The 11,613-nt window shown below is 37.7% G+C and overlaps 1 protein-coding gene across 2 annotated transcripts in view; it reads right to left on the bottom strand.

Annotated features, from left to right (window-relative positions):
- The window catches only part of Ppp2r3a (protein phosphatase 2 regulatory subunit B''alpha), a 154,088-nt gene that overhangs the window by 19,393 nt on the left and 123,082 nt on the right, over positions 1-11,613 (bottom strand). For both annotated transcript variants that reach the window (XM_005367796.3, XM_005367797.3), the window contains 4 exons: positions 8,187-8,343; positions 5,594-5,642; positions 4,636-4,725; positions 355-530 (listed from right to left, as the gene is read on the bottom strand). In XM_005367796.3, the coding sequence (XP_005367853.1) occupies positions 355-530; positions 4,636-4,725; positions 5,594-5,642; positions 8,187-8,343 (472 nt within the window). The remainder of the gene's footprint in view (positions 1-354; positions 531-4,635; positions 4,726-5,593; positions 5,643-8,186; positions 8,344-11,613) is intronic.

Here is an 11,613-nt window from a genome sequence, read left to right as displayed (position 1 = left end):
TTTTTTTTTTTTTTTTTTTTTTTTTTTTTTGAGACAGGGTTTCACTATCTAGCCTTGGCTGTCCTGAACCTCAACTCTGTAGATCAGGCTGTCCTCGAATTCAGTGATCAACCTGCCTCTGCCTCCTGAGTACTGAGATTAAAAGCATGTGCCACCACTGCCTGTATTAGAAAGTTCTAATTCTTAAATACTGGATTTGATACTTAAAGTCAAAGAGAGAGAAACTTTAAATTCTTTACTTGGGAAGCCTGTAAGGGCAACTCTGGAAAGCTAAATACATCAGGATAACACAGAACTCTGTGTTCCATTTTGTTAAAGGATGAACAGAGCAAAGGGTTGTTCATTCAGTTTTACCATCACTAGCTGGCTTCACCAAGTCAAGCATCTGGCACAACAGATCATGGAATGGCAAAGGCTCAATGCCCATGGCTTCCATTCGTTCGCACTGCTCTTCGTAGAAGTACTCCAGCTCATACATGGAAAGTATACCGTCTCCATCCACATCCATGCAGCGGAACCAATACTCAATGCTAGAAGGTAAAAGAAGAAAATTAACATGGACCTGATAGAGGTTCTTTAGTTACTCAAGTGCTATTGCATGTTTTAAAAGTAAATTTACATGTTTGTTACAAATATACCTTGATGTGGGGTTCCCCTCTGTATGCTATGAATATGTTTTATTACCATTGATTATCAAAGAAGCTGTTTCAGCCAATGGCTTAGTAGAGTAAAGCCAGGTGGCAAATCTAAATAGAGATATAGAAAGTAGGTAGAGTCAGGGAGATGCCATGTAGCTGTCGAAGGAGAAAGATGCCAGCCACCAGCCAGAACTAAGCCACAGCCTTGTGGTGATTTATAGATTAATAGAAACGGGCTAATTTAAGATGTAAGAGTTAGCTAGAAATATGCATAAACTATTGGCCAAACAGTGTTGTTATTAATATAGTTTCTGTGTGATTATTCGTGTCCACATAGCTGGGAATGAATGCGCAGTTTCTGTCCACAATACCTAGTTATAAAGGGTTGTTAGAAGAAACAATGGAGGGTGGAGAGATGGCTCAGCTACTAAAGGGTAGGGTTCACAATCAGAAATAAAAGGAAAAAAAGGAAGGTCTCTTCTTTCTTCTATTTTTATATTTTTGGTTGTGAGCCTAGCCTTTAACAGCTGAGCCATCTCTCCAGCCCCTTCCTTCTATTTTTAAATTCCAGAGTTGGTCATTTCCAAAGGCCAATCATTTTGATTTTTATCTTGTATTTTCAGAGCACTAGCCCACATTCCTCTCCATTTTTCTGTTTCAGAACTGTGTATTGATTTTATACAAGAAATGAGATTTTGGCCTGTATCACTTCCATTCACTTAATGCAGTGAGCTTGTTTATTATTCAGAGTTAAAACAGTACATTCCTTCTAACTTGTTATTGTATCAAATCTCTACCAGGTGTTTAGATCCACATTCAGTCACATCAGCTATCCTAACAACTGAATTTTCTTTAAGTAGTTTCCTCTGACTGATTCTCCTATGGTCTGTTTGGTCTCTATGCCTGGTTCACAATTTCATCTTGAAGTTCCTTCCACTGCTGTGTCTCTTGGACCTCACATTTCCTCATCCTTTGACATGGCACCTTATCTAGAAATATCCTACAAAAGAGTCATGAGGCAAGTTTTTCTGTGTATCTGTGTGTGTGTATGTGGAGGCTAAGGTCAGCACAGGGATCTTCCTCACCTGCTTCTCAACAGGGCCTCTCACTAGCCAAATGGGCTATGGTAGCTGTCTAGTGAGCCCCAGGGGTCTGTCTACCTGTCTCCATCTCCTCAGCACTGGGACCACAAATGTGTGCCATGCCTGCCTTTTATTTATTTATTTTTATTTATTTTTTATTGGTTTTTTCGAGACAGGGTTTCTCTGTGGCTTTGGAGCCTGTCCTGGAACTAGCTCTGTAGACCAGGCTGTCCTCGAACTCACAGAGATCCGCCTGCCTCTGCCTCCCGAGTGCTGGGATTAAAGGCGTGCGCCACCACCGCCCGGCTCCTGCCTTTTATTTTAAAACAAACAAACAAACAAAACATGAATTCTGACGATCAAATGAAGATCTAACCTTAACCCTAACCTCTAACTCTAATCTTAACCTTAGTCTAACCTCTAAAGGTTAGTTCATTCTGGCATGGCAAGCAATTTACCAAGTGAACCATCTCTCCAGCCCATAATGTTTTTTGATCTTGCATTTATTTTTTCCTTTAAAATTACTTATTTTAAGTAAGTTATTAATATGTAATCTAAGGTGGCCTTTAACTCCTAGGCTCACATGATTCTGCTGTTGCTTGAATAACTGGACAGCAAGGACATGGCTCTCCTGACTCAGATCTTGGATATGGAAAAGGTTCCTTTTTCTAACTTCTTCTACTCTGGTATTTTGGCTAATTCTAGAATTAAAGATTATTAGTGCTTTTCATTCAGATTTTTTTACCTTTTTTTTTTTACCTTAATTTGAGGGTGTCTCACATTGTATAGTCCTGGTTAATATGGAATCATGTAGATCAGACAGACCTGGAAATCAGAGAGATCAGCCTGCTTCCCAAGACATGGGACTAAAGGTGTGCTCACCACACCCTGCCTTCTTGCAGTTTTTTTTTTTTAAACAGGGTTTTTCTCTGTAACAGCTCTTGTTGTTCTAGAACTCGCTTTGTAGACCAGGCTGGCCTTCAACTCACGAGATCCACCTGCCTTTGCCACCCAAATGCTGGGATTAAAGGCGTGAACCACCACTGCCCGGCATTCTTCAGATTTGTAAAGGCACAATTTATAGTCTTGGCTGGGCATGGTGATTTCACAAAAAGAGTTAGGAAGTGTATTTTCTTTTTCTACTTTATGGAATAATTTGAGGATGAGTATTAGTTCTTTAAAGGTCTGGTAGAATTCTGCAGCAAATCCATCTATACCTGAGCTACTTGATTTTTAGATAATTATTTTTAGGTGTGTATTTTCAAAAACTAAGTGCTCAGTTTTATGTGTGTCTGTGTAGGCGTATGTGCATGCAAGTGCAGGAGTCCACGGAGATGAGAAGCATTGTTCCCTGGAGCTGGAGGAACAGGTGGTGTGAAACACCTGACATGGTGCTGGGAACTGAACTCTGGTCCTCTGCAGTATGTGCTCTTAACCTCTGAGCCATCTCTCCTGTCCCAGAACTAGACTACATTTTGTTGAGGGTTTTATTATCATTTTTAATTGGTCTGATTGTTTATCATAGATGTTTTTATATTATAGTATCTTGGCTTTACATAGGTAGTTTATATATACATACACATATATAATCTATACACTTAAATTTTAGACTTTTCTATTTAATGGAGTAAAAAATTGTTAAGTTTTTTAAGTTATGCCATTATAATTTTCTAAATTCAGTGGTATCTATTGTAATGTGTTTCTTTTAATTTCTAATTTTGCTTTGGTTTTCTCAATCAATATTAATTTTATTTTCAAAGAGACAACTCTTTTTTTTTTTTTTTTTTTTTTTGGTTTTTCGAGACAGGGTTTCTCTGTGGTTTTTTGGAGCCTGTCCTGGAACTAGCTCTTGTAGACCAGGCTGGTCTCGAACTCCCAGAGATCCGCCTGCCTCTGCCTCCCGAGTGCTGGGATTAAAGGCGTGCGCCACCACCGCCCGGCTCAAAGAGACAACTCTTTCATCCATCTTTTGTATTTTTCATCTGTCATTAATTTTGCCCTGCTCTTGATGGTTTATTTCCATCTACTGCTTTTGCCTTTCCAAGGTCTTAAGATCTAGTTTTTTTTTTTTTTTTTAAGGCCCGTGGAACCATAATCATCCCTTAGGGACAACCTTTTCCATCCAATAGGTTTTGTATGTTGTGGCTTCTTTGTTTCTTTAGTGATGCACTCATCATCCAATATTGTTTAATCTCCACAAATTTAAGAGTTTTTTTAAAGTTTCTCTTGCTATTAATTACTAGCTATATTTTATGTGGTCAGATAGAATACAAAAAGTTAATTGAATTTTCCAATATTTATGCAGACTTGTTTTATGCAGTAATATATAATCTATTTTAGACAAAGTACTATAAGCTGTTGAGAAGAATGTATATTCTATAATGCATGGATGAAATGTTTTGTAAATGTTTAAGAACAATTATTTATGATGTCATTTAACTCCATCTAGTAGTATTTGTTCTATCTATGTATGAATTTAAAATAGTTATTATTTACATGCATGTGTGTGTAGATAATGGCAGAGGCTAGAAGCAGAAGTGGGTCTCCTCTGGAGTTATAGGCAGTTGTGAACCACCTGACTTAAGTGTTGGATTGAACTCAGGCCTCTAGAAGAGAAAGAGGTGCTCTTAAATCACAAAGTCATCTCTCTAGCCCCTGTTATCTTAAAAAGATTTTATTTTTACTTTATGTGTATGAGCGTTTTGCCTGCACACATGTGTGTGCAGCAGTGTGTGTTTGGTGCCCTCTGGAACTGTAACTAAGAATGGTCCTGAGCCACCACAAGGGTGCTGGGGCTGAAGGTAAGATTCTCTGCATTTTTATATGCTGAGCTACGGCTAGGCCTGGTCACTTTACTAGGCAGACACCATGCTCTTTCTAAGCTTTGTGCATGTGTTTACACAACAAAAACTTACCTGGTAGGGTTCCGTTTGTCTTCCTCAGAAATCAAAAACCAAACAAAATCTGCATAGCTCATTCTTCCCTCTTTTTGTACTGTCTTTCCTCTGAAAAAAACATGGTTATGAAATTTCTTGAGCAATTAAGAAATAAAATAACATCACTGTTTAGAAATGTACTAAATTAAAAAAAAAACTCATAAAGCTGGATAGTTTAGAAAGTGCAACCCCTTTGAAGCCTGTCTTATTTTCTAAGGCCTACAAGGTCCAACTAGAAGGTATTTGCCTAATTATGCTGCTTTTGTGGTGTTAGAGTTTGAACTTAAAGCCTAATACAAGGCAAGCAAGTTCTCTACCTCCGAGTTACATCCTTATCCTTCTTTTTACTTTTAATTTGTTATTTAATTAATTAATTTTTATGAGACAGGGTCTCAGTATGTAGCCTTTAGTGGCTGGAACTCAATATACAGGCCAGAATGGTTGTGAACCGACAGAGATCCATTTGCTTATGTCTCCAAAGTGTTGAGATTAAAGGCATCTGCCACCATGTCCAGCTTACTGTTATTGAAAGGTCTTATTAAACTGCCTAGGCAAACTTTGAACTGACTGTGTGGTCCAAGAAGGCTTCAGTTTGTGAACCTCCTGCCTCAGCCTACTAAGTATCTGGGGATTATAGGCCCATGCCAGTAGGTCTAGCCCAGGTTTCTAATTTGATAATCAATGGAATCAGATATTGTTACTTATATTTTGCCATTGCAATAATATTAAGGAATTAATATTTTTTATTAGGCCATGATTTGACGCTTTTTAGATATAATTTGATTAAAAGCCCTGCTAAATTATGCAGAAAGCTTTGCTAAAGTGAGAGACTACTGCAATGGTATATTTCATTTTAAAACTCAAATTGTTTTATTTCACTTTCTATTACTTATTGTTAGCCCACTAAATAAAATTCAAATTTAAAAAATTTTCATACCTTGTTACTGCTCCCGAAAATATTCTTTCAATAATTCTACTCGATGAAGCTAAATGTAAATAAAAATTAGTTAGTTAGAAATATTCCTGACAAATTTGTTTTTATTTGCTAAAGTTAACCCTGAGCCATTTAACAATCTTCCACAGTGGGAATATCAACAGTTAAATTCTTTTCTTTTTTGAGACAGGATTTTATATATCCCAGGGTGAACACTATTTTGCTATATAACTGAGGATGACCTTGAACTTTTGATCTTCCTGTTTCTACCACTGAGAGCTGGGAGTATAGGTGTGCACCACTGTACACAATTTACGTGGTACTGGAAATCAAACCCAGGCCTGTATATGCTAGCCAAGCACTCTGTCAACTCAGTGACATCCCCTACCCCTAAATTCTATAAAAAAAATTTATTCATTGAAAATTTCATATAATTATACAGTGTATTTCGAACCTATCCATTCACCGTAAGTTACCTCTCTATAATTCCAGTGTCTCTTAGTCTGTCTCTCTCCCTATTCCATGGCCTCCATTTTTAGGTCATTAAACCCATGAGTCCATATCTTCTCATATGCACGTGTGTGTATGGGCAAAATACCCAAAGGAGAGTAAGTCTTCCTCCCTCAGTACTGATCAACAATCAAAATCTCCTCTGTCAAGGGTGGAACCTTGAAGGCCCCACCCCCATTTGTGCAGGAATAAATTCTTACTTATGCATAATTTATACTTTTTAGAAAAATAAGGTAGGTTTAAATTATCAGTCACTAATTTAAAAAAAAAAAAGATCAGGCAAGTGAATGTACCTGACATCTATTTAGTTATTTATCTAGTTGAGTTCTAAGTTAATTCTGAACATCCTGACAGCTAAGACAAAAATACACAGAATTTGTATTGATCTTGGTATCCAATAAAACAAAACTAATTTTATAAAACAAGACAAATTTTATCCTAGCATTCAGTTCAAGAGAAACAGATTGTGCAGCTCCTGAACCAATGTAAGATGATGGCGAGTACTCCAGAGCAGCTTTATAAAAGTTACCAAGACACACCATAAACATGCTTTTCTTACATCCCCATTCTACAGAGGCTCAGATACAATATTTAAATGAAATACCGTCAATAGGCTTTATTTACAGAGACAGTTAATGGCCTTTGGCTGTTGTTATTGCTTCTACCAGGGCACTGAACCCAGGGCTTTGCACATGCTAGTCAAGCAATCTTCCACTGAGCTACCTTCTCAGTAACAATTGTATCTTCAGATAGTATGTTTTGTCTTTGATGATAGACCTTAGAAAATGTATTAGCACTATCTCTTTCTATATTCAAAATAGCCAAAAAAGGGGGGGGGGAGAGGAGTGGAGAAGAAGGGAGGGGAGAGGAGAGAAGAGGCAAGGTAAGGCCAGAGATCTCTAGACCTGTTCTTTTAACAAGTACCCCAGGCAATGGAATGCACTCTAAAATTTAAGGACTACCAGGGATTTCAGTAGAGGGTTAGCACCTCCCAGCATCTATTCTTTTTAGAGTAAGGTATAGTCAACATAAAGATGAGTCAATTTGGCTAGGAAAATTAGAAATATGTGTGTCAGGATAAGCCATGCCTGGCAATATACAGAAGCCTCTACAGTTGAACTTTGACTAATGAATAAATATTTTATACTAGAGACAAATAAGAAGACTATATAGAAACTGCAAAAAATATTAAATTCTAACACTAACAGTTTTAAAGCCAATTTATTTCTACTTTCTATGTATGAGTGTTTTGTCTGCATGTATGTATATATATATATATATGTATGTACATGCATCACATGAGTGCCTGGTGCCCATGGAGACCAAATCTCCTGGCACTGGAGTTACAGACATTTGTGAGCTGCGATGTAGGTGGTGGGGATGGAGTTCAAGGTTCTCTGCAAGAGTAGTAAAGTGCTCTTAATTGCTGAGCCAACACTCCTGCTCCCTACCGCCTTTTAAAAAAGATTGTTTTAGCTTTGGAAGGTTTATTATTCTAAAACTAAAGACCATGTTCTAGAGCAAAATTTGGTGAGTGGACAAAAATGTGGTGTTTTAATGTCCCCTTCACCGTATCATTAACATCAATCCAGTGAGTTCATACAGTATCTGGAAACAATGGCATTAAGTCCAGGAGAGGGCTTCAGAGCCCATGGGTTGTGTGACCTCTGCAGGCTGGCTCACAAACATGGTTAACAGGAAGGTGCATAGCTAAGGCTGACCTGAGACTCGTCATCATAATGATACAAATTAGTACAAAGACTTCCCACCTTTAAAACTATAGTCTTAAAACTCTGGCCTCTTAAGGTTGAAAACTGACCTTTGGCTAGGGTTGGTGGTGCACACCTTTAACCCTAGCACCGGAGGGGCACAGGTAGGCTGCTCTCTGTTAGTTCAAGGCCAGCCTGGTCTACAGAGTGAACAAATAAAAAATTTATCTTTGTCCATTCTCATTTAAAAATTATGGGCCCTATACAGAGACTTACTAATAGAATTTAAGAAAGGGAATTTCTCATAATGAGGGGAGACAATTTATACAACAGTGACAAAAGGGTTAGTTTTAGCATCTTTAGAATCAGTCACTCACCCTGGTCATTGTATCGAGATAGATCAGCCTGGCTGATGTACAGGTCATGATCACCATCTAGTTCCCAGAATTTACAATAAATGACATAGAAATGTTCATAAGAGAAGTAATCTGTGATTTGGTTTATATCTTCTTCTTCCTCCAAAAGGGCCAGGGTCTGAAATGGTATGAATAAAACAAATTTTAAATGATGCACAACTACCTGTGGCTATTTTAGAGTCTAGAAAACATCTGTTCATTAATTAGAATTTTGCTTTTGGTACCAAACCAGGAACATTTTGTATGTGTTTTCTTTCTTCTTTCTTTCCTTCTTCCTCCCTCCCTCCTTCCTTCCCTCTTTCCTTTTTAAAAAATCCTTTTCATTTTAATTGTTTGGACAGGGAATTTTCCCCCATTCCCCTTCACCCTCCTCCCTCGCCTTCTACCGTCCATGCTCCAAATTTACTCATGAGATCTTGTGTTTCTTCCCCTTTCTAGGTGGATCCATATGTGTCTCTTAGGGTCCTCTTTGTTACCTAGGTTCTCTGGGGTTGTAGCCTGCAGGCTGGTTGTCCTTTGCCTAATGCTTATTATCCACTTATGAATGAGTACATATTATATTTGTCTTTCTGGGTCTGGGTTACCTCACTCAGGATGGTTTTTTCTACTTCCATCCATTTGCATGCAAATTTCAAGATGCCATTGTTTTTGATCACTGTGTTGTGTAAATTTATCACATTTTCCATTCTTTGGTTGTGGGGCATCTAGGTTGTTTTCAGGTTCTGACTATTACGACTAATGCTGCTATGAACATAGTTGAGCAAATGTCCTTGTGGTGTGAGTGAGCATCCTTTGGTTATATGCCCAAGAGTGGTTTTGCTGGTCTTGAGGTAGACTGAATCCTAATTTTCTGGGAAACTGTTATACTGATTTCCGAAGCAGCTGTACAAGATTGCACTCCCACCAGCAATGGAGGAGTGTTCCTTTTGTTCCACATCTTCTCCAGCATAAGCTGTCATCAGAATTTTTGATCTTGGCCATTCTGACAGGTGTAAAGATGGTATCTCAGAGTTTTGATTTCCATTTCTCTGATGAGTAAGTATGTTGAGCATTTCCTAAAGTGTCTTTCAGCCATTTGATTTTCTTCTATTGAGAGTTTTCTGTTTAGATGTACCCCATTTTTAAATTGGATTATTTGATCTTTTGATGTCTAATTTCTTGAGTTCTTTGAATAATCTTTCATTATTTGCTGCTGAGAAGATAGCATACATAGTGACCCTAAAAATTCTACCAGGGAACTACTATAATTGATAAACACCTTCAACAATGTAGCAGGATACAAGATTAACTCAAAAAAAATTAGTAGCCTTCCTATATACAAATGATAAATGGGCTGAGAAAGAAATCAGAGAAATACCACCCTTTACAATAGCCACAAATAACAAAAGATATCTTGGGGTAACACTAACCAAACAAGTGAAAAACCTGTTCGACAAGAACTTTAAGTCTTTGAAGAAAGAAACTGAAGAAGACATCAGAATCTAAAGATCTCCTATGCTCTTGAATAGGTAGGATTAACATAGTAAAAATGGCAATCTTACCAAAACCAATCTACAGATTCAATGGAATCCCCATCAAAATCCCAGCACAAGTCTTCAAAGACCCCAAAAGGACAATACTCAACTTCATATGGAAAAACAAAAAACCCAGGATAGCCAAAACAATCCTGTACAACAAAAGAACTTCTGGAGGCATCACCATTCCTGATTTCAAGCTCTAATATAGAGCTATAGTAATGAAAACAACTTGGAATTGGCACAAAGACAGGTGAAACAATGGAATCAAATTGAAGGCCCTGATATAAATCCACGCACCAACGAACACCTGATTTTTGACAAAGAAGCTAAAACTATAAAGTGGAAAAAAAAGTATCTTTAACAGATGGTACTGGCATAACTAGATGTCAACATGTAGAAAAATGCAAATAGATCCATATCTATGCACAAAACTTAAGTCCCAATGGATCAAAGACCTCAACATAAAACAAACTACATTGAAGCTCATAGAAGAGAAAGTGAGAAGCAGCCTTCAATGCATGGGCACAGGAAACCACTTCCTAAATATACTTCCAGTATCACAGACACTGAGAGCAACAATTGATAAATGGGACCTCCTGAAACAGAGAAGCTTCTGTAAGGCAAAGGACATGGTCAACAAACAAAATGGCAGCCTACAGAATGGGAAAAAGATCTTCACCAATTCCACATCTGACAAAGGATTGATTTCATTTTTTTTTTTTTGACACTAGGTTTCTCTGTGTAGCCCTGGCTCTTCTGGGACTCTCTTTATAGACCAGGCTGGCCTCAAACTCGCAGAGATCCTACCTGCCTCTACCTCCTGAGTGCTGTGACTAAAGGCATGTGTTATTACCACCCGGATTTTTGTTTTGGTAAAAAAATAAATATAAATGGACCAAATTTCCTTATTAAAATATTATAAAAACATCTCTCAAACTAATATATATATAATATTATATATTGGGCAATAATATATATATATATATTGCCCAATAAGAGATATGTCTAATAGGGCTGATGAGATGGCTCAGCAGGGGTACTTGTTACTAATACTAAGCCTGATGAATTGACTTTGATATCAGAGCCTACACTGTGCAAAGAGAGAACAGATTCCTGACTTCTGACCTCCACCTGCCCTCACACACCACACACAAATGTAATGAAAAGTTAAAAAAATGTCCAAAATAAAAGAGGCTTATAAAAAACAGACAAACATAGTAGCTAACTGTTAATAAAAAGAAAAAATAGCCACCAATACTAATTGGAAATAAAGTAGAGTTCAAGGCAGAAAACATAAAGGACGAAGAGGATTATCACCAAAGCAAGCTGGACTAGGACTGATGGAGCATGTGATCAAACCGGACTCTCTGAACGTGTCGGACAAGGAGGGCTGACTGAGAAGCCAAGGACAATGGCACTGGGTTTTGATCCTACTGCATGTACTGGCTTTATGGGAGCCTAGTCTTTGTGGGATGCTCACCTTCCTAGACCTGGATGGAGGTGGGAGGACCTTGGACTTCCCACAGGGCAGGGAACCCTGACTGCTCTTTGGACTGGAGAGGGAGGGGGATGGGGGAGAGGGAGGGAAATGGGAGGAGGTGGAAATTTTTAAGAAAAATAAAAGAATACTACTCTGACAAATTATTTTTTAAATGTATACAATAGGAAACAATTTTATAAATTGAAAAAACCATTAAGTTTATAAATCTGTTTATTGAAAAATTACGAAGTAAGCAAAAATTAAATTTATAGCCTTCATAAACACAAAAGAAAACCACGATATGGTATTAAGTGTAAATTTTTTTTTTTTTTTTTGGTTTTTCGAGACAGGGTTTCTCTGTGGTTTTGGAGCCTGTCCTGGAACTAGCTCT

The sequence above is a fragment of the Microtus ochrogaster genome, unplaced genomic scaffold (genome assembly GCF_000317375.1).
Source record: "Microtus ochrogaster isolate Prairie Vole_2 unplaced genomic scaffold, MicOch1.0 UNK24, whole genome shotgun sequence".
In the NCBI taxonomy this organism is placed as follows: Eukaryota; Metazoa; Chordata; class Mammalia; order Rodentia; family Cricetidae; genus Microtus; species Microtus ochrogaster.
This window is presented reverse-complemented; position numbering and strand designations above follow the sequence as displayed.